The sequence below is a fragment of the Anomaloglossus baeobatrachus genome, chromosome 5 (genome assembly GCF_048569485.1).
Source record: "Anomaloglossus baeobatrachus isolate aAnoBae1 chromosome 5, aAnoBae1.hap1, whole genome shotgun sequence".
NCBI classification, from domain to species: Eukaryota; Metazoa; Chordata; class Amphibia; order Anura; family Aromobatidae; genus Anomaloglossus; species Anomaloglossus baeobatrachus.
This window is the reverse complement of record NC_134357.1, coordinates 4,818,329-4,840,818: the sequence shown is the minus strand read 5'-3', so window position 1 is coordinate 4,840,818 and position 22,490 is coordinate 4,818,329. Positions and strand designations below refer to the sequence as shown.

The following is a 22,490-nucleotide window of genomic DNA, read 5'->3' as shown; positions in this document are numbered from 1 at the left end:
GTGCCTTTCTCATATACAGATTGTTATCCTGCCTTACCTTGACGGACACGGAAACGTGCAGATAAGCAGAGGCGGTGCCTTTCTCATATACAGATTGTTATCCTGCCTTACCTTGACGGACACGGAAACGTGCACATAAGCAGAGGCGGCGCCTTTCTCATATACAGATTATTATCCTGCCTTACCTTGACGGACACGGAAACGTGCAGATAAGCAGAGGCGGTGCCTTTCTCATATACAGATTATTATCCTGCCTTACCTTGACGGACACGGAAACGTGCAGATAAGCAGAGGCGGCGCCTTTCTCATATACAGATTGTTATCCTGCCTTACCTTGACGGACACGGAAACGTGCAGATAAGCAGAGGCGGCGCCTTTCTCATATACAGATTGTTATCCTGCCTTACCTTGACGGACACGGAAACGTGCACATAAGCAGAGGCGGTGCCTTTCTCATCTACAGATTGTTATCCTGCCTTACCTTGACGGACACGGAAACGTGCACATAAGCAGAGGCGGTGCCTTTCTCATATACAGATTATTATCCTGCCTTACCTTGACGGACACGGAAACGTGCACATAAGCAGAGGCGGTGCCTTTCTCATATACAGATTATTATCCTGCCTTACCTTGACGGACACGGAAACGTGCACATAAGCAGAGGCGGTGCCTTTCTCATATACAGATTATTATCCTGCCTTACCTTGACGGACACGGAAACGTGCAGATAAGCAGAGGCGGCGCCTTTCTCATATACAGATTGTTATCCTGCCTTACCTTGACGGACACGAAAACGTGCAGATAAGCAGAGGCGGTGCCTTTCTCATATACAGATTGTTATCCTGCCTTACCTTGACGGACAGGAAAACGTGCAGATAAGCAGAGGCGGCGCCTTTCTCATATACAGATTATTATCCTGCCTTACCTTGACGGACACGGAAACGTGCAGATAAGCAGAGGCGGCGCCTTTCTCATATACAGATTATTATCCTGCCTTACCTTGACGGACAGGAAAACGTGCAGATAAGCAGAGGCGGCGCCTTTCTCATATACAGATTGTTATCCTGCCTTACCTTGACGGACACGGAAACGTGCAGATAAGCAGAGGCGGTGCCTTTCTCATATACAGATTATTATCCTGCCTTACCTTGACGGACACGGAAACGTGCACATAAGCAGAGGCGGTGCCTTTCTCATATACAGATTGTTATCCTGCCTTACCTTGACGGACAGGAAAACGTGCAGATAAGCAGAGGCGGCGCCTTTCTCATATACAGATTGTTATCCTGCCTTACCTTGACGGACACGGAAACGTGCACATAAGCAGAGGCGGTGCCTTTCTCATATACAGATTGTTATCCTGCCTTACCTTGACGGACACAGAAACGTGCACATAAGCAGAGGCGGCGCCTTTCTCATATACAGATTGTTATCCTGCCTTACCTTGACGGACAGGAAAACGTGCAGATAAGCAGAGGCGGTGCCTTTCTCATACACAGATTGTTATCCTGCCTTACCTTGACGGACACGGAAACGTGCAGATAAGCAGAGGCGGCGCCTTTCTCATATACAGATTGTTATCCTGCCTTACCTTGACGGACACGGAAACGTGCAGATAAGCAGAGGCGGTGCCTTTCTCATATACAGATTATTATCCTGCCTTACCTTGACGGACACGGAAACGTGCAGATAAGCAGAGGCGGCGCCTTTCTCATATACAGATTGTTATCCTGCCTTACCTTGACGGACACGGAAACGTGCAGATAAGCAGAGGCGGTGCCTTTCTCATATACAGATTATTATCCTGCCTTACCTTGACGGACACGGAAACGTGCACATAAGCAGAGGCGGTGCCTTTCTCATATACAGATTATTATCCTGCCTTACCTTGACGGACACGGAAACGTGCAGATAAGCAGAGGCGGCGCCTTTCTCATATACAGATTATTATCCTGCCTTACCTTGACGGACACGAAAACGTGCAGATAAGCAGAGGCGGTGCCTTTCTCATATACAGATTGTTATCCTGCCTTACCTTGACGGACAGGAAAACGTGCAGATAAGCAGAGGCGGCGCCTTTCTCATATACAGATTATTATCCTGCCTTACCTTGACGGACACGGAAACGTGCAGATAAGCAGAGGCGGCGCCTTTCTCATATACAGATTGTTATCCTGCCTTACCTTGACGGACAGGAAAACGTGCAGATAAGCAGAGGCGGCGCCTTTCTCATATACAGATTATTATCCTGCCTTACCTTGACGGACAGGAAAACGTGCAGATAAGCAGAGGCGGCGCCTTTCTCATATACAGATTGTTATCCTGCCTTACCTTGACGGACAGGAAAACGTGCAGATAAGCAGAGGCGGTGCCTTTCTCATATACAGATTGTTATCCTGCCTTACCTTGACGGACAGGAAAACGTGCAGATAAGCAGAGGCGGTGCCTTTCTCATATACAGATTATTATCCTGCCTTACCTTGACGGACAGGAAAACGTGCAGATAAGCAGAGGCGGCGCCTTTCTCATATACAGATTGTTATCCTGCCTTACCTTGACGGACAGGAAAACGTGCAGATAAGCAGAGGCGGTGCCTTTCTCATATACAGATTATTATCCTGCCTTACCTTGACGGACACGGAAACGTGCAGATAAGCAGAGGCGGTGCCTTTCTCATATACAGATTATTATCCTGCCTTACCTTGACGGACACGGAAACGTGCACATAAGCAGAGGCGGTGCCTTTCTCATATACAGATTGTTATCCTGCCTTACCTTGACGGACACGGAAACGTGCACATAAGCAGAGGCGGCGCCTTTCTCATATACAGATTGTTATCCTGCCTTACCTTGACGGACACGGAAACGTGCACATAAGCAGAGGCGGTGCCTTTCTCATATACAGATTGTTATCCTGCCTTACCTTGACGGACACAGAAACGTGCACATAAGCAGAGGCGGCGCCTTTCTCATATACAGATTGTTATCCTGCCTTACCTTGACGGACAGGAAAACGTGCAGATAAGCAGAGGCGGTGCCTTTCTCATACACAGATTGTTATCCTGCCTTACCTTGACGGACACGGAAACGTGCAGATAAGCAGAGGCGGCGCCTTTCTCATATACAGATTGTTATCCTGCCTTACCTTGACGGACACGGAAACGTGCAGATAAGCAGAGGCGGTGCCTTTCTCATATACAGATTATTATCCTGCCTTACCTTGACGGACACGGAAACGTGCAGATAAGCAGAGGCGGCGCCTTTCTCATATACAGATTGTTATCCTGCCTTACCTTGACGGACACGGAAACGTGCAGATAAGCAGAGGCGGTGCCTTTCTCATATACAGATTATTATCCTGCCTTACCTTGACGGACACGGAAACGTGCACATAAGCAGAGGCGGTGCCTTTCTCATATACAGATTATTATCCTGCCTTACCTTGACGGACACGGAAACGTGCAGATAAGCAGAGGCGGCGCCTTTCTCATATACAGATTGTTATCCTGCCTTACCTTGACGGACACGAAAACGTGCAGATAAGCAGAGGCGGTGCCTTTCTCATATACAGATTGTTATCCTGCCTTACCTTGACGGACAGGAAAACGTGCAGATAAGCAGAGGCGGCGCCTTTCTCATATACAGATTATTATCCTGCCTTACCTTGACGGACACGGAAACGTGCAGATAAGCAGAGGCGGCGCCTTTCTCATATACAGATTGTTATCCTGCCTTACCTTGACGGACAGGAAAACGTGCAGATAAGCAGAGGCGGCGCCTTTCTCATATACAGATTATTATCCTGCCTTACCTTGACGGACAGGAAAACGTGCAGATAAGCAGAGGCGGCGCCTTTCTCATATACAGATTGTTATCCTGCCTTACCTTGACGGACAGGAAAACGTGCAGATAAGCAGAGGCGGTGCCTTTCTCATATACAGATTGTTATCCTGCCTTACCTTGACGGACAGGAAAACGTGCAGATAAGCAGAGGCGGTGCCTTTCTCATATACAGATTATTATCCTGCCTTACCTTGACGGACAGGAAAACGTGCAGATAAGCAGAGGCGGCGCCTTTCTCATATACAGATTGTTATCCTGCCTTACCTTGACGGACAGGAAAACGTGCAGATAAGCAGAGGCGGTGCCTTTCTCATATACAGATTATTATCCTGCCTTACCTTGACGGACACGGAAACGTGCAGATAAGCAGAGGCGGTGCCTTTCTCATATACAGATTATTATCCTGCCTTACCTTGACGGACACGGAAACGTGCACATAAGCAGAGGCGGTGCCTTTCTCATATACAGATTGTTATCCTGCCTTACCTTGACGGACACGGAAACGTGCACATAAGCAGAGGCGGCGCCTTTCTCATATACAGATTATTATCCTGCCTTACCTTGACGGACACAGAAACGTGCACATAAGCAGAGGCGGCGCCTTTCTCATATACAGATTGTTATCCTGCCTTACCTTGACGGACAGGAAAACGTGCAGATAAGCAGAGGCGGTGCCTTTCTCATATACAGATTGTTATCCTGCCTTACCTTGACGGACACGGAAACGTGCAGATAAGCAGAGGCGGCGCCTTTCTCATATACAGATTGTTATCCTGCCTTACCTTGACGGACACGGAAACGTGCAGATAAGCAGAGGCGGTGCCTTTCTCATATACAGATTATTATCCTGCCTTACCTTGACGGACACGGAAACGTGCAGATAAGCAGAGGCGGTGCCTTTCTCATATACAGATTATTATCCTGCCTTACCTTGACGGACACGGAAACGTGCAGATAAGCAGAGGCGGCGCCTTTCTCATATACAGATTGTTATCCTGCCTTACCTTGACGGACACGGAAACGTGCAGATAAGCAGAGGCGGCGCCTTTCTCATATACAGATTGTTATCCTGCCTTACCTTGACGGACACGGAAACGTGCAGATAAGCAGAGGCGGTGCCTTTCTCATATACAGATTATTATCCTGCCTTACCTTGACGGACACGGAAACGTGCAGATAAGCAGAGGCGGCGCCTTTCTCATATACAGATTATTATCCTGCCTTACCTTGACGGACAGGAAAACGTGCAGATAAGCAGAGGCGGCGCCTTTCTCATATACAGATTATTATCCTGCCTTACCTTGACGGACACGGAAACGTGCAGATAAGCAGAGGCGGTGCCTTTCTCATATACAGATTATTATCCTGCCTTACCTTGACGGACAGGAAAACGTGCAGATAAGCAGAGGCGGCGCCTTTCTCATATACAGATTATTATCCTGCCTTACCTTGACGGACACGGAAACGTGCAGATAAGCAGAGGCGGCGCCTTTCTCATATACAGATTATTATCCTGCCTTACCTTGACGGACACGGAAACGTGCAGATAAGCAGAGGCGGCGCCTTTCTCATATACAGATTGTTATCCTGCCTTACCTTGACGGACACGGAAACGTGCAGATAAGCAGAGGCGGTGCCTTTCTCATATACAGATTATTATCCTGCCTTACCTTGACGGACACGGAAACGTGCAGATGAGCAGAGGCGGCGCCTTTCTCATATACAGATTATTATCCTGCCTTACCTTGACGGACACGGAAACGTGCACATAAGCAGAGGCGGTGCCTTTCTCATATACAGATTGTTATCCTGCCTTACCTTGACGGACACAGAAACGTGCACATAAGCAGAGGCGGCGCCTTTCTCATATACAGATTGTTATCCTGCCTTACCTTGACGGACAGGAAAACGTGCAGATAAGCAGAGGCGGCGCCTTTCTCATATACAGATTATTATCCTGCCTTACCTTGACGGACACGGAAACGTGCAGATAAGCAGGGGCGGCGCCTTTCTCATATACAGATTGTTATCCTGCCTTACCTTGACGGACACGGAAACGTGCAGATAAGCAGAGGCGGTGCCTTTCTCATATACAGATTGTTATCCTGCCTTACCTTGACGGACACGGAAACGTGCACATAAGCAGAGGCGGTGCCTTTCTCATATACAGATTGTTATCCTGCCTTACCTTGACGGACACGGAAACGTGCAGATAAGCAGAGGCGGCGCCTTTCTCATATACAGATTATTATCCTGCCTTACCTTGACGGACACGGAAACGTGCAGATAAGCAGAGGCGGCGCCTTTCTCATATACAGATTGTTATCCTGCCTTACCTTGACGGACACGGAAACGTGCAGATAAGCAGAGGCGGCGCCTTTCTCATATACAGATTGTTATCCTGCCTTACCTTGACGGACACGGAAACGTGCAGATAAGCAGAGGCGGCGCCTTTCTCATATACAGAATCATGACAACTATGATACATCTCTATTACTGACTATCCTCAGCTATCCTCGCTCATACCCGCATTCTGCCCCAGGATCTCCCACGGATTTAGTCAGTCTGTCCGACCAGATGAAGGCCGAGGTTAGGCCGAAACGTTTTTAGGCGGACTCTCTGCAAATTGTACTATTATTCCCTTCTTCTGAAAAATAAAAATTGGAATATATATCAAGACTCTTTCTAGGACTTCATTTGGGAAACATAACAGTGTGCCGGGAATATCTTCTTTTTCTCTGTTTTTTTCCCCCTGAGCACCTGTAATAGGTGACGCTAGGTCCTCCCACACCCCCCCTCACAGTATCTCCCCCCTTGCAGTATGTCCCCCCTCACAGTATCTCCCCCCTTGCAGTATGTCCCCCCTCACAGTATCTCCCCCCTTGCAGTATCTCCCCCCCTCACAGTATCTCCCCCCTTGCAGTATCTCCCCCCCTCGCAGTATGTCCCCCCTCGCAGTATCTCCCCCCTTGCAGTATGTCCCCCCTCACAGTATCTCCCCCCTTGCAGTATGTCCCCCCTCACAGTATCTCCCCCCTCGCAGTATCTCCCCCCCTCGCAGTATGTCCCCCCTCGCAGTATGTCCCCCCTCGCAGTATCTCCCCCCTTGCAGTATGTCCCCCCTCACAGTATCTCCCCCCTTGCAGTATGTCCCCCCTCACAGTATCTCCCCCCTCGCAGTATGTCCCCCATCGCAGTATGTCCCACCTCACAGTATGTCCCACCTCACAGTATGTCCCCCCTCACAGTATCTCCCCCCTTGCAGTATCTCCCCCCCTCGCAGTATGTCCCCCTCACAGTATCTCCCCCCCTCGCAGTATGTCCCCCCTCACAGTATCTCCCCCCTTGCAGTATGTCCCCCCTCACAGTATCTCCCCCCTCGCAGTATGTCCCCCATTGCAGTATGTCCCACCTCACAGTATGTCCCACCTCACAGTATGTCCCCCCTCACAGTATCTCCCCCCTTGCAGTATGTCCCCACTCACAGTATCTCCCCCCCTCGCAGTATTTCCCCCCTCACAGTAACTTCCCCCTCATATTGTGTCGGCCCCGTCACATTGGATATTTAGCGCTTTACAACTGGGGATCCTCATGGCGGCTTTATATATACTGACAGCAGGTCAGACTATGCAGGACAGGAGGCAGTGACCCCCTGATAAAGGAGGGGGCAGCACGGGGCAATTACTGACGAGACCCCCGCTCACACCGACCAATGCAGGACAGGACCCAGCGACCCCCTGATAAAGGAGGGGCAGCACGGGGCAATTACTGACGAGACTCCCGCTCACACTGACCAATGCAGGACAGGAGGCAGTGACCCCCTGATAAAGACGGGGGCAGCACGGGGCAATTACTGACGAGACCCCCGCTCACACTGACCAATGCAGGACAGGACCCAGCGACCCCCTGATAAAGGAGGGGGAGCACGGGGCAATTACTGACGAGACCCCTGCTCACACCGACCAATGCAGGACAGGACCCAGCGACCCCCTGATAAAGGAGGGGGCAGCACAGGGCAATTACTGACGAGACCCCCGCTCACACCGACCAATGCAGGACAGGACCCAGCGACCCCCTGATAAAGGAGGGGGCAGCACGGGGCAATTACTGACGAGACCCCTGCTCACACCGACCAATGCAGGACAGGACCCAGCGACCCCCTGATAAAGGAGGGGGCAGCACGGGGCAATTACTGACGAGACCCCTGCTCACACTGACCAATGCAGGACAGGACCCAGCGACCCCCTGATAAAGGAGGGGGAGCACGGGGCAATTACTGACGAGACCCCTGCTCACACTGACCAATGCAGGACAGGACCCAGCGACCCCCTGATAAAGGAGGGGGAGCACGGGGCAATTACTGATGAGACCCCCGCTCACACTGACCAATGCAGGACAGGAGGCAGTGACCCCCTGATAAAGGAGGGGGCAGCACAGGGCAATTACTGACGAGACCCCCGCTCACACCGACCAATGCAGGACAGGAGGCAGCGACCCCCTGATAAAGGAGGGGGCAGCACGGGGCAATTACTGACGAGACCCCCGCTCATACCGACCAATGGAGGACAGGACCCAGCGACCCCCTGATAAAGGAGGGGGCAGCACGGGGCAATTACTGACGAGACCCCTGCTCACACCGACCAATGCAGGACAGGACCCAGCGACCCCCTGATAAAGGAGGGGCAGCACGGGGCAATTACTGACGAGACCCCCGCTCACACTGACCAATGCAGGACAGGAGGCAGTGACCCCCTGATAAAGACGGGGGCAGCACGGGGCAATTACTGACGAGACCCCCGCTCACACCGACCAATGCAGGACAGGAGGCAGCGACCCCCTGATAAAGGAGGGGGCAGCACGGGGCAATTACTGACGAGACCCCCGCTCACACCGACCAATGCAGGACAGGACCCAGCGACCCCCTGATAAAGGAGGGGGAGCACGGGGCAATTACTGACGAGACCCCTGCTCACACCGACCAATGCAGGACAGGAGGCAGCGACCCCCTGATAAAGGAGGGGGCAGCACGGGGCAATTACTGACGAGACCCCCGCTCACACCGACCAATGCAGGACAGGAGGCAGCGACCCCCTGATAAAGGAGGGGGCAGCACGGGGCAATTACTGACGAGACCCCCGCTCACACCGACCAATGCAGGACAGGAGGCAGCGACCCCCTGATAAAGGAGGGGGCAGCACGGGGCAATTACTGACGAGACCCCCGCTCACACCGACCAATGCAGGACAGTCATTTTAGTCGTCATTAGTCATTAGAATCTGAATTTTTGGGAATTTTGTAGCACTTGATCCTATTGGAATGACTTTGCTCCTCTGTAGTGTACGTCCTCGCGTCCTCCCTGATCTATGTGTGCGGCTTCCAGGGACATGGCCGCTCTTACTGTAAAGAATCCCGTCCTGTACTGATCCCATTGGAATGCTTTTGCTCCTCTGTGGTGATGTCCTCTTGTCCTCCCTGATCTATGTGTGTGGCTTCCAGGGACATGGCCGCTCTTACTGTAAAGAATCCCGCCCTGTACTGATCCTATTGGAATGACTTTGCTCCTCTGTAGTGTACGTCCTCGCGTCCTCCCTGATCTATGTGTGCGGCTTCCAGGGACATGGCCGCTCTTACTGTAAAGAATCCCGTCCTGTACTGATCCCATTGGAATGCTTTTGCTCCTCTGTGGTGATGTCCTCGTGTCCTCCCTGATCTATGTGTGTGGCTTCCAGGGACATGGCCGCTCTTACTGTAAAGAATCCCGCCCTGTACTGATCCTATTGGAATGACTTTGCTCCTCTGTAGTGTACGTCCTCGCGTCCTCCCTGATCTATGTGTGCGGCTTGCAGGGACATGGCCGCTCTTACTGTAAAGAATCCCGCCCTGCACTGATCCCATTGGAGTGATTTTGCTCCTCTGTGGTGATGTCCTCGCGTCCTCCCTGATCTATGTGTGTGGTTTCAGGGACATGGCCGCTCTTACTGTAAAGAATCCCGCCCTGTACTGATCCTATTGGAATGACTTTGCTCCTCTGTAGTGTACGTCCTTGCGTCCTCCCTGATCTATGTGTGCGGCTTCCAGGGACATGGCCGCTCTTACTGTAAAGAATCCCGTCCTGTACTGATCCTATTGGAATGATTTTGCTCCTCTGTGGTGATGTCCTCGCGTCCTCCCTGATCTATGTGTGCGGCTTCCAGGGACATGGCCGCTCTTACTGTAAAGAATCCCGCCCTGTACTGATCCTATTGGAATGATTTTGCTCCTCTGTGGTGATGTCCTCGCGTCCTCCCTGATCTATGTGTGTGGTTTCAGGGACATGGCCGCTCTTACTGTAAAGAATCCCGCCCTGTACTGATCCTATTGGAATTATTTTGCTCCTCTGTGGTGATGTCCTCGTGTCCTCCCTGATCTATGTGTGCGGCTTCCAGGGACATGGCCGCTCTTACTGTAAAGAATCCCGACCTGTGCTGATCCTTTCTGATCTCGTGTCTTCTCAGGGCGGTGTGGATGATGAGGTGTCTCTGACCTCTTATACTGTGGCTGCGTTACTGGAGTCCGGCCTGAAGTCCAGTGTAAGTATCGGATTGTGGAGGTCCGGCCGCCTCTGTACAAGGCTCCCGCCGGTGCCCCCGATATAGTGCTATCTGTGTTACTGTGTATTGCACTGGTGCGCTGGGGAGGGATAGCGCCCCCTTACGCTATGTCAGAGTCGCTGTCTTTTTCCTGCTGTAGGATGCAGTCGTGCAGCGGGCGCTGGCGTGTATTGCCAATGAGACTCTGGATAACGCCAGCCTCTACAAACTGGCGCTGAAGGCGTACGCGTTCACCCTGTCCGGGCAAGAGCAGGAGAGAGCCGCCGTCCTGGAGAGACTGTACCAAAAAGCCAACACTGAGGGTAACGAGCAGATGATCCGAACCGGACCCTAAATATCCATGACTGTTGTGCCCCCACACGTGACATAACCCACCCTCACACGTGACCCGCCGCCCCCACAGGTGACCCGTCGCCCACATAGGTGACCCGACGCCCCCACAGGTGACCCGACGCCCCCCACATGTGACCTAACACCCTCACACGTGATCCGTCGCCCCCATTTGTGACATAACCCACCTCCACACGTCATCCGACGCCCTCCACATGTGACCCGACGCCCCCCACATGTGGGCCAACGCCCCCACACGTGACATAACCCACCCCCACACGTGATCCGTCACCCCCACACGTGACATAACCCACCCCCACACGTGACCCGTCGCCCACACAGGTGACCCGTCGCCCACATAGGTGACCCAACGCCCCTCACACTTGACCCGATGCCCCCCCATTTGACACAACACACACCACACGTGACATAATGCCACATAATGTTACTGTTGCTCCTCCTGGAATATTTCCATTCTCCGCAGATGGCCTCATGTACTGGACCCAGGAGCCCCGACCCTCCTCTAACTGCTACTGGTCAAAGCCCAACTCTGTGGATGTGGAGATGACGTCTTACGCCCTCCTTGCCTTGTCATGTAGTCAACATCCAACTAAGAAGGAGCTGGGAGACATGACGGCAATATCCCGCTGGTTAAATACCCAGCGCAATGGTAATGGCGGCTTCAGCTCCACACAGGTATGTAGCAGCGACCATCACCCCCGTAATGTGCTGTCCCATCACCTGAGCGGTTATGAAAGCAGCCGGGTCCGGGGGAAGAGGAGAGCGGCCGGGTCAGGGGATGAGAGCGGCCGGGTCAGGGGATGAGAGCGTCCGGGTCCGGGGGATGAGAGCAGCCAGGTCCGGGGGATGAGAGCGGCCGGATCCGGGGGATGAGAGCGGCCGGATCCGGGGGATGAGAGCGGCCGGATCCGGGGGATGAGAGCGGCCGGATCCGGGGGATGAGAGTGGCCTGGTCAGGAGAGGAGAGCGGCCTGGTCCGGGGGATGAGAGCAGCCAGGTCCGGGGGATGAGAGCGGCCGGATCCGGGGGATGAGAGCGGCCGGATCCGGGGGATGAGAGCGGCCGGATCCGGGGGATGAGAGCGGCCGGATCCGGGGGATGAGAGTGGCCTGGTCAGGAGAGGAGAGCGGCCTGGTCCGGGGGATGAGAGCGACCTGGTCAGGAGAGGAGAGCGGCCGGGTCAGGAGAGGAGAGCGTCCGGGTCCCGGGGATGAGAGCGGCCTGGTCAGCAGAGTAGAGCGGCCTGGTCAGCAGAAGAGAGCGGCCAGGTCAGGAGAGGAGAGCGCCCGGGTCAGGGGAGGAAAGTGGCCGGGTCAGGGGAGGAGAGCGGCCGGGTCAGGGGAGGAGAGTGGCCTGGTCCAGGGGATGAGAGCAACCGAGTCCGGGGGATGAGAGCGGCCGGGTCAAGAAAAGAGAGAGGTCAGGAGAGGAGAGCGGCCAGGTCAGGAGAGGAGAGAGGTCAGGAAAGGAGAGCAGCCGGGTCAGGAAAGGAGAGCGGTCGGGTCAGGAAAGGAGAGCGGCCGGGTCAGGAAAGGAGAGCGGCCGGGTCAGGAAAGGAGAGCGGCCGGGTCAGGAGAGGAGAGCGGCTGGGTCTGGGGGATGAGAGCGGTCAGGTCCGGGGGAGGAGAGTGGCCGGGTCAGGAGAGGAGAGCGGCTGGGTTAGCAGAGGAGAGCGGCCGGGTCAGGAGAACAGAGAAGCCGGGTCAGGAGAGGAGAGCAGCTGGGTCTGGGGGATGAGAGCGGCCGGGTCTGGGGAAGGAGAGCGGCTGGGTCCGGGGGAGGAGAGTGGCCAGGTCAGGAGAGGAGAGCGACTAGGTCAGGAGAGGAGAGCGGCCAGGTCAGGAGAGGAGAGCGTCCGGGTCAGGAGAGGAGAGCGGCCGGGTTAGGAGAGGAGAGCGGCCGGGTCAGGAGAGGAGAGCGGCCGGGTCAGGAGAGGAGAGCGGCCAGGTCAGGAGAGGAGAGCGGCCAGGTCAGGAGAGGAGAGCGGCCAGGTCAGGAGAGGAGATCGGTCGGGTCAGGAGAGGAGAGCGGCCGGGTCAGGAGAGGAGAGCGGCCGGGTCAGGAGAGGAGAGCGGCCAGGTCAGGAGAGGAGATCGGTCGGGTCAGGAGAGGAGAGCGGCCGGGTCAGGAGAGGAGAGCGGCCACCTTTGGGTCTCCTCTGGACTCCTCTCTGCCGGCCCCGCTCCTGGGTTGGGCCCGGCTCTGAGCTTCGGCCATTAATGTGCTCTGCGTATAGCCGATGCCTATATACTACTGACACACCGGGCCCAGGTTGTCACCTGTCCACGTCTCCGCATTCTCCGGACTCTGGTGCCGCCGTCACACTGAGGCATATCGCTGGGGGTTGAGCATTTTCCTGTCCTCCCATCTTCAGGACACGGTGGTCGCCCTTCAGGCTGTGGCACAATTTTCGGCTCAGACATTCAAGAATTCCGGAGATATGACGGTGGACGTGACCTCGGACGATGGCTTCCACCACCGCTTCCATGTGGACAACGACAACCGCCTCCTCCTGCAGAAGAAGCAGCTGCCCCAGATCCCGGGACGATACACCGTGACCGTGACCGGGAACGGCACCGTAGTGATGCAGGTGCATGAAGGGTTAATGGGATCCATTGTTAGAATTAGCCAAGAAACCATCACAGGATCCCGTCACCTCTGAGGAGAAAAAGAGGGGAAAAATGTAAAAAAAAAGCAGGAAAAGAAGAAATAAAATAGCCTTTTATTCACATCCACATCTGTAATAGTGTGACCTACCCTATGCACATGTACATTGTGCGGGGCGCGATCGTCTGCAGCGTGTGCGCTCTGCGGCCTCTGGATCGCACTGGATCTCGCCAGCTTTAGAATGAGTTTACTGAGGATCCGTCAGTGAGCGCGTTGTGACAGCAGATTGTATAGCTTCATTAATGACTCCAACAGCTCAGCTCATCTGGTTATAAACATTCAGAACAAACTCACTGATGGATCCTCAGTTAACTCGTTCTGCATCCAACAATGTACAACATAGCGGCAATCGAGCCTAAATAAAGAGGAGCAAATCTGGTCAAATAACAATCCAGCCGTCAGAATTCAGAACATAATGGATAAAAAAACAATAAAAGACTCCATACAATTGGCAGCACCTCAAGGCTCCATACAGCTGGGAGCGTCATTGAGGCTCTATAGATCTATGAAAGTCACCAAGGCTCCATAGATCTGGGATTGTCACCGAGGCTTCATAGATCTGGGATTGTCTCCGAGGCTTCATAGATCTGGGATTGTCACCAAGGCTCCATAGATCTGGGATTGTCACCAAGGCTCCATAGATCTGGGATTGTCACCGAGGCTCCATAGATCTGGGATTGTCACCAAGGCTCCATAGATCTGGGATTGTCACCAAGGCTTCATAGATCTGGGATTGTCACCAAGGCTCCATAGATCTGGGATTGTCACCAAGGCTCCATAGATCTGGGATTGTCACCGAGGCTTCATAGATCTGGGATTGTCACCGAGGCTTCATAGATCTGGGATTGTCACCAAGGCTCCATAGATCTGGGATTGTCACCGAGGCTTTATAGATCTGGGAATGTCACCGAGGCTTCATAGATCTGGGATTGTCACCAAGGCTCCATAGATCTGGGATTGTCACCGAGGCTTCATAGATCTGGGATTGTCACCAAGGCTCCATAGATCTGGGATTGTCACCGAGGCTCCATAGATCTGGGATTGTCACTGAGGCTCCATAGATCTGGGATTGTCACCGAGGCTCCATAGATCTGGGATTGTCACCGAGGCTCCATAGATCTGGGATTGTCACCGAGGCTCCATACACCTGAGAGAAATTGATAAGGAAGTTAATTTCCCTATTAAAAACTAATTACATTGTATTCAGTGTCACCACTTATCGTAAAATGTCCAAAAACCCAACACAGGATCCGGAAGGTGATGATGAGCCAAGTTCTGGATTCCTGTTAACAGTAACAGAAGCGGTGATGTTTGGGGTGACCGCACCTTGCCCGTAGATGAAGGGGTGATGTTTGGGGTGACCGAACCTTGCCCATAGATGAAGGGGTGATGTTTGGGGTGACCGAACCTTGCCCATAGATGAAGGGGTGATGTTTGGGGTGACCTAACCTTGCCCATAGATGAAGGGGTGATGTTTGGGGTGACCTAACCTTGCCCATAGATGAAGGGGTGATGTTTGGGGTGACCTAACCTTGCATGTAGATGAAGGGGTGATGTTTGGGGTGACTGAACCTTGCACGTAGATGAAGCGGTGATGTTTGGGGTGACCTACCTTGCCCATAGATGAAGGGGTGATGTTTGGGGTGACCTAACCTTGCCCATAGATGAAGGGGTGATGTTTGGGGTGACCTAACCTTGCCCATACATGAAGGGGTGATGTTTGGGGTGACCTAACCTTGCACGAAGATGAAGGGGTGATGTTTGGGGTGACCTAACCTTGCACGTAGATGAAGGGGTGATGTTTGGGGTGACCTAACCTTGCCCATAGATGAAGGGGTGATGTTTGGGGTGACCTAACCTTGCACGTAGATGAAGGGGTGATGTTTGGGGTGACCTAACCTTGCCCCTAGATGAAGGGGTGATGTTTGGGGTGACCGCACCTTGCCCATAGATGAAGAGGTCATGTTTGGGGTTACCGCACCTTGCCCATAGATGAAGGGGTGATGTTTGGGGTGACCTAACCTTGCACGCACGTGGATGAAGGGGTGATGTTTGGGGTGACCGAACCTTGCCCATAGATGAAGGGGGGATGTTTAGGGTGACCTAACCTTGCCCATAGATAAAGGGGTGATGTTTGGGGTGACCTAACCTTGCCCATAGATGAAGGGGGGATGTTTAGGGTGACCTAACCTTGCCCATAGATGAAGGGGTGATGTTTGGGGTGACCGCACCTTGCCCATAGATGAAGGGGTGATGTTTGGGGTGACCAAACCTTGCATATAGATGAAGGGTTGATGTTTGGGGTGACCTAACCTTGCCCGTAGATGAAGAGGTGATGTTTGGGGTGACCAAACCTTGCCCATAGATGAAGGGGTGATGTTTGGGGTGACCTAACCTTGCACGTAGATGAAGAGGTGATGTTTGGGGTGACCAAACCTTGCATATAGATGAAGGGTTGATGTTTGGGGTGACCAAACCTTGCCCATAGATGAAGGGGTGATGTTTGGGGTGACCTAACCTTGCACGTAGATGAAGGGGTGATGTTTGGGGTGACCTAACCTTGCCCATAGATGAAGGGGTGATGTTTGGGGTGACCTAACCTTGCCCATAGATGAAGGGGTGATGTTTGGGGTGACCTAACCTTGCACGTAGATGAAGGGGTGATGTTTGGGGTGACCGCACCTTGCCCGTAGATGAAGGGGTGATGTTTGGGGTGACCGCACCTTGCCCGTAGATGAAGGGGTGATGTTTGGGGTGACCGCACCTTGCCCGTAGATGAAGGGGTGATGTTTGGGGTGACCGCACCTTGCCTGTAGATGAAGGGGTGATGTTTGGGGTTTGCTCCGTGGGTCGTCATCTCTCCCATGTTTCTTGCACAGGCCATTCAAAGCCATCATGTTGTTCCTGCTCCTACAGAAGATGCGTTTGTGATGTCGGCGACCCCGCAGTGTGTGAGCAGCGATTTGCTGCAGCTATCGGTGCAGTTCTGGTAAGCGAGCGGCGTCCACCATTTCTGCAGGGCTGAAGGGGGGGGACCTGGAGACCATAATGCGTCACCTCCAGAGCTGCACTCTACAATTCTGCCTTCAGAGTGTGATTTGCCGTATTTCAGCGTGTTCCTATCTCATCTCTCAGGTATTCCGGGAAACGTCCATCTACTAACATGGCCTTTCTAAAAATAAACATGTTGTCCGGATTTGTGCCTCAGCAGAAGTCGATAGACGATGTAAGTCCACCAGATATTTTACTAAAAAGAGGCAAAAGCTTGTGTCCAGGTGTGAACAAGGTCTAGATCAAGGGTGGAACAAGCTCTCGTGCAGGAATAAACACGGTCTACCATAAAAATAGAACAAGGTCTAGAGCAGGGGCTGGACACGGTCTAGAGCAGGAGCGGGACACGGTCGAGAGCAGGGGTGGGGCATGGTCTAGAGCAGGAGCGGGACACGGTCTAGAGCAGGGGCTGGACAAGGTGTAGAGCAGGGGCTGGACACGGTGTAGAGCAGGGGCTGGACAAGGTCTAGAGCTGGGGCTGAACAAGGTCTAGAGTAGGGGCTGGACACGGTCTAGAGCAGGGGCTGGACACGGTCTAGAGCAGGGGCTGGACACGGTCTAGAGCAGGGGCTGGACACGGTCTAGAGCAGGGGCTGGACACGGTCTAGAGCAGGGGCTGAACAAGGTCTAGAGTAGGGGCTGGACACGGTCTAGAGCAGGGGCTGGACACGGTCTAGAGCAGGGGCTGGACACGGTCTAGAGCAGGGGTGGGACACGGTCTAGAGCAGGGGCGGGACACGGTCTAGAGCAGGGGTGAGACATGGTCTAGAGCAGGGACTGGACACGGTCTAGAGCAGGGGCTGGACACGGTCTAGAACAGGGGTGGGACATGGTCTAGAGCAGGGCCAGGACACGATTTAGAGAAGGGGCGGGACATGGTCTAGAGCAGGGGCTGGACACAGTCTAGAGTAGGGGCTGAACAAGGTCTAGAGCAGGGGCTGGACACGGTCTAGAGCAGGGGCTGGACACGGTCTAGAGCAGGGGCTGGACACGGTCTAGAGCAGGGGCTGGACACGGTCTAGAGCAGGGGCTGGACACGGTCTAGAGCAGGGGCTGGACAAGGTCTAGAGCAGGGGCTGGACACGGTCTAGAGCAGGGGCTGGACACGGTCTAGAGCAGGGGCTGGACACGGTCTAGAGCAGGGGCTGGACACGGTCTAGAGCAGGGGCTGGACAAGGTCTAGAGCAGGGGCTGGACACGGTCTAGAGCAGGGGCTGGACAAGGTCTAGAGCAGGGGCTGGACACGGTCTAGAGCAGGGGTGGGGCATGGTCTAGAGCAGGGGCTGGACACGGTCTAGAGCAGGGGCTGGACACGGTCTAGAGCAGGGGTCGGACACGGTCTAGAGCAGGGGCTGGATACGGTCTAGAGCAGGGGTGGGACACGGTCTAGAGCAAGGGTGGGACACGGTCTAGAGCAGGAGTGGGACACGGTCTAGAGCAGGGTTGGGACACGGTCTAGAGCAGGGGTGGGACACGGTCTAGAGCAGGGGTGGGACACGGTCTAGAGCAGGGGTGGGACACGGTCTAGAGCAGGGGCGGGACACGGTCTAGAGCAGGGGTGAGACATGGTCTAGAGCAGGGACTGGACACGATCTAGAGCAGGGGCTGGACATGGTCTAGAACAGGGGTGGGACATGGTCTAGAGCAGGGCTAGGACACGATTTAGAGAAGGGGCGGGACATGGTCTAGAGCAGGGGCTGGACACAGTCTAGAGTAGGGGCTGGACGCAGCCTAGAGCAGGGGTGGGACATGGTCTAGAGCAGGGGCGGGACACGGTTTAGAGCAGGGGTGGGACATGGTCTAGAGCAGGGACTGGACACGGTCTAGAGTAGGGGTGGGACATGGTCTAGAGCAGGGGCTGGACACGGTCTAGAGCAGGGGCTGGACACGGTCTAGAGCAGGGGCTGAACAAGGTCTAGAGTAGGGGCTGGACATGGTCTAGAGCAGGGGCTGGATACGGTCTAGAGCAGGGGTGGGACACGGTCTAGAGCAGGGGTGGGACACGGTCTAGAGCAGGGGTGGGACACGGTCTAGAGCAGGGGTGGGACACGGTCTAGAGCAGGGGTGGGACACGGTCTAGAGCAGGGGTGGGACACGGTCTAGAGCAGGGGCGGGACACGGTCTAGAGCAGGGGTGAGACATGGTCTAGAGCAGGGACTGGACACAGTCTAGAGCAGGGGCTGGACATGGTCTAGAACAGGGGTGGGACATGGTCTAGAGCAGGGCCAGGACACAATTTAGAGAAGGGACGGGACATGGTCTAGAGCAGGGGCTGGACACAGTCTAGAGTAGGGGCTGGACGCAGCCTAGAGCAGGGGTGGGACATGGTCTAGAGCAGGGGCGGGACACGGTTTAAAGCAGGGGTGGGACATGGTCTAGAGCAGGGACTGGACACGGTCTAGAGTAGGAGCTGGACACGGTCTAGAGCAAGGGCTGGACACGGTCTAGAGCAGGAGCTGGACACTGTCTAGAGCAGGGGCTGGACACTGTCTAGAGCAGGGGTGGGACACAGTCTAGAGCAGGGGTGGGACACGGTCTAGAGCAGGGATGGGACACGGTCTAGAGCAGGGGTGGGACACGGTCTAGAGCAGGGGTGGGACACGGTCTAGAGCAGGGGCGGGACACGGTCTAGAGCAGGGGTGAGACATGGTCTAGAGCAGGGACTGGACACAGTCTAGAGCAGGGGCTGGACATGGTCTAGAACAGGGGTGGGACATGGTCTAGAGCAGGGCCAGGACACGATTTAGAGAAGGGGCGGGACATGGTCTAGAGCAGGGGCTGGACACAGTCTAGAGCAGGGGCTGGATGCAGCCTAGAGCAGGGGTGGGACATGGTCTAGAGCAGGGGCGGGACAAGGTTTAGAGCAGGGGTGGGACATGGTCTAGAGCAGAGACTGGACACGGTCTAGAGCAGGGGCTGGACACGGTCTAGAGTAGGAGCTGGACACGGTCTAGAGCAAGGGCTGGACACGGTCTAGAGCAGGGTTGGGACACAGTCCAGAGCAGGGGTGGGACATGGTATACTAAAAGAATGGAATAAGGTCTATTGAAGGGGCAGGACAAGATCTAGTGCAGAAACAGTACACGAGCTAAAGGAGGGGCTGGACACGGTCTAAAGCAGGGGCTGGACATGGTCTAGAGCAGGGGTGGGGCATGGTCTAGAGCAGGGGTGGGACATGGTCTAGAGCAGGGGCAGGACACAGTCTAGAGCAGGAGCGGGAGACGGTCTAGAGCAGGGGTGGGGCATGGTCTAGAGCAGGTGTGAGACATGGTCTAGAGCAGGGGCGGGACACGACTTAGAGCAGGGGCGGAACATGGTCTAGAGCAAGGGCTGAACATGGCCTAGAGCAGGGGTGGGACATGGTCTAGAGAAGGGGCAGGACACGGTTTAGAGCAGGGGTGGGACATGGTCTAGAGCAGGGACTGGACACGGTCTAGAGCAGGGGTTGGACATGGTCTAGAGCAGGGGCGGGACACAGTCTAGAGCAGGAGTGGGACACGGTCTAGAGCAGGGGTGGGGCATGGTCTAGAGCAGGTGTGAGACATGGTCTAGAGCAGGGGCGGGACACGGCCTAGAGCAGGGGTGGGGGAAGGTCTAGCGCAGGGGTGGGGCATGGTCTAGCGCACGGGCTGGACACAGTCTAGCGCAGGGGTGGGACATGGTCTAGAGCAGGGGTGGGACATGGTCTAGAGCAGGGGTGGGGCATGGTCTAGCACAGGGGTGGGGCATGGTCTAGAGCAGGGGCTGAACACGGTCTAGAGCAGGGGCTGGACACGGCCTAGAGTAGGAGCTGGACACGGTCTAGAGCAAGGGCTGGACACTGTCTAGAGCAGGGGTGGGACATGGTCTAGAGCAGGGGCTGGACATGGTCTAGAGCAGGGGTGGGATATGGTCTAAAGCAGGGGCTGGACACGGTTTAGAGCAGGGGCGGGACACGGCCTAGAGCAGGGGTGGGGCATGGTCTGGCACAGAGGTGGGGCAAGGTCTAGCGCAGGGGTGGGGCATGGTCTAGCGCACGGGCTGGACACAGTCTAGCGCAGGGGCGGGACATGGTCTAGAGCAGGGGTGGGACATGGTCTAGAGCAGGGGTGGGGCATGGTCTGGCACAGGGGTGGGGCATGGTCTAGCGCAGGGGTGGGGCACGGTCTAGAGCAGGGGCTGAACACGGTCTAAAGCAGGGGCTGGACACGGTCTAGAGTAGGAGCTGGACACGGTCTAGAGCAAGGGCTGGACACGGTCTAGAGCAAGGAGCTGGACACTGTCTAGAGCAGGGGTGGGACATGGTCTAGAGCTGGGGCTAAACATGGTCTAGAGCAGGGGTGGGATATGGTCTAAAGCAGGGGCTGGACACGGTTTAGAGCAGGGGTGGGACACAGTCTAGAGCAGGGGTGGGACATGGTATACTAAAAGAATGGAGCAAGGTCTATTGAAGGGGCAGGACAAGATCTAGTGCAGAAACAGTACACGAGCTAAAGCAGGGGCTGGACACGGTCTAAAGCAGGGGCTGGACATGGTCTAGAGCAGGGGTGGGGCATGGTCTAGAGCAGGGGTGGGGCATGGTCTAGAGCAGGGGTGGGACATGGTCTAGAGCAGGGGTGCGACAGTCTAGAGCAGGGGTGGGACATGGTATACTAAAAGAATGGAGCAAGGTCTATTGAAGGGGCAGGACAAGATCTAGTGCAGAAACAGTACACGAGCTAAAGCAGGGGCTGGACACGGTCTAGTGTAGGGGTGGAGCATGGTCTAGCGCAGGGGTGGGGCATGGTCTAGCACAGGGGCGGGGCATGGTCTAGTGCAGGGGTGGGGCATGGTCTTGCACGGGGCGGGGCATGGTCAAGCACAGGGGCAGGGCATGGTCTAGCGCGGGGCGGGGCATGGTCTAGCGCAGGGGTGGGGCATCATCTAGCGCGGGGCGGGGCATGGTCTAGTGCTTAGGCTGGATAAGGTCTTCTACAGTTGACCTACACTGTAGCACACTCACTTTTGGGTCCAGAGAGCAGATGATTGTAATTTCCGCGTGCTGTTACTGGACATGTCGCATGCAGCTCTGTGTGTGCCGCTGTGTTATTCCACCACTTACATGGCGCCCTGAGCCCGGGGACATCTACACCTATGTTATATTATACCGGCAGCGCCCCCCCTGTCTATAGGCGGTGTCTGGTATTGCGCCTCATCACCTCATTCACTGTACTGGAGTTGTACCACAATACCAGACACAACCACTGGGCGCGGGTGGCGCTGTTCTGACAAGCGGCAGCCATGTTTACTGCTCCTGACGCTCCCTTATGACTGGTCACATGACGTGTATAATCTCGTGTCACATTTTACAGCTGAAGAAAAATCCATTAGTGAAGAGAGTGGAGAAGGAGGAGGACGCCGTGTCCATCTACATCGACAAGGTGAGGACGCCTCGGCCGGACCTCTGCTATACCTGCCATGATAAATGGGGCCCCACTGCCACAATCACTGGGGTCTCCACAGACGGCACCCCGGCCTGGCCGCCATATTGCCTCCCCTCAGAAGGCTCATACTGATGACGCACATGGCGGTGACTTCCAGACCGGTGACTCCTCGGCCCGTCACATGTGGCCATCACACACTCAGCGTTTCTCTCCCATCTTCTCAGGTCACCTCTGAACCACAGACCCTGGAGCTACAGGCCGAGCAGAGCATCCCCGTGACCGGCCGCAAACCCTCCTTCATTGAAATCTATGATTACTACATGCCAGGTAATGTACAGCAGAACCGGACACACAGGGCCACAGCTTCCTCTACAGGGGCCACAGCTGCCTCTACAGGGGCCACAGCTGCATGTACAGGGGCCACAGCTGCCTCTACAGGGGCCACAGCTTCCTCTACAGGGGCCACAGCTACATGTACAGGGGCCACAGCTGCCTCTACAGGGGCCACAGCTGCCTCTACAGGGGCCACAGCTACATGTACAGGGGCCACAGCTACATCTACAGGGGCCACAGCTACATGTACAGG

General features: G+C 55.0%; 1 protein-coding gene across 1 annotated transcript in view; it reads left to right on the top strand.

Moving 5' to 3' along the window:
* Window positions 1-22,490, top strand: part of LOC142310604 (alpha-2-macroglobulin-like protein 1) — a 291,878-nt gene that overhangs the window by 255,442 nt on the left and 13,946 nt on the right. The window contains exons 29-36 of the mRNA XM_075348122.1: window positions 10,338-10,412; window positions 10,573-10,735; window positions 11,248-11,459; window positions 13,159-13,374; window positions 16,331-16,440; window positions 16,587-16,677; window positions 21,833-21,901; window positions 22,129-22,231. Coding sequence (XP_075204237.1) covers window positions 10,338-10,412; window positions 10,573-10,735; window positions 11,248-11,459; window positions 13,159-13,374; window positions 16,331-16,440; window positions 16,587-16,677; window positions 21,833-21,901; window positions 22,129-22,231 — 1,039 coding nt within the window. The remainder of the gene's footprint in view (window positions 1-10,337; window positions 10,413-10,572; window positions 10,736-11,247; window positions 11,460-13,158; window positions 13,375-16,330; window positions 16,441-16,586; window positions 16,678-21,832; window positions 21,902-22,128; window positions 22,232-22,490) is intronic.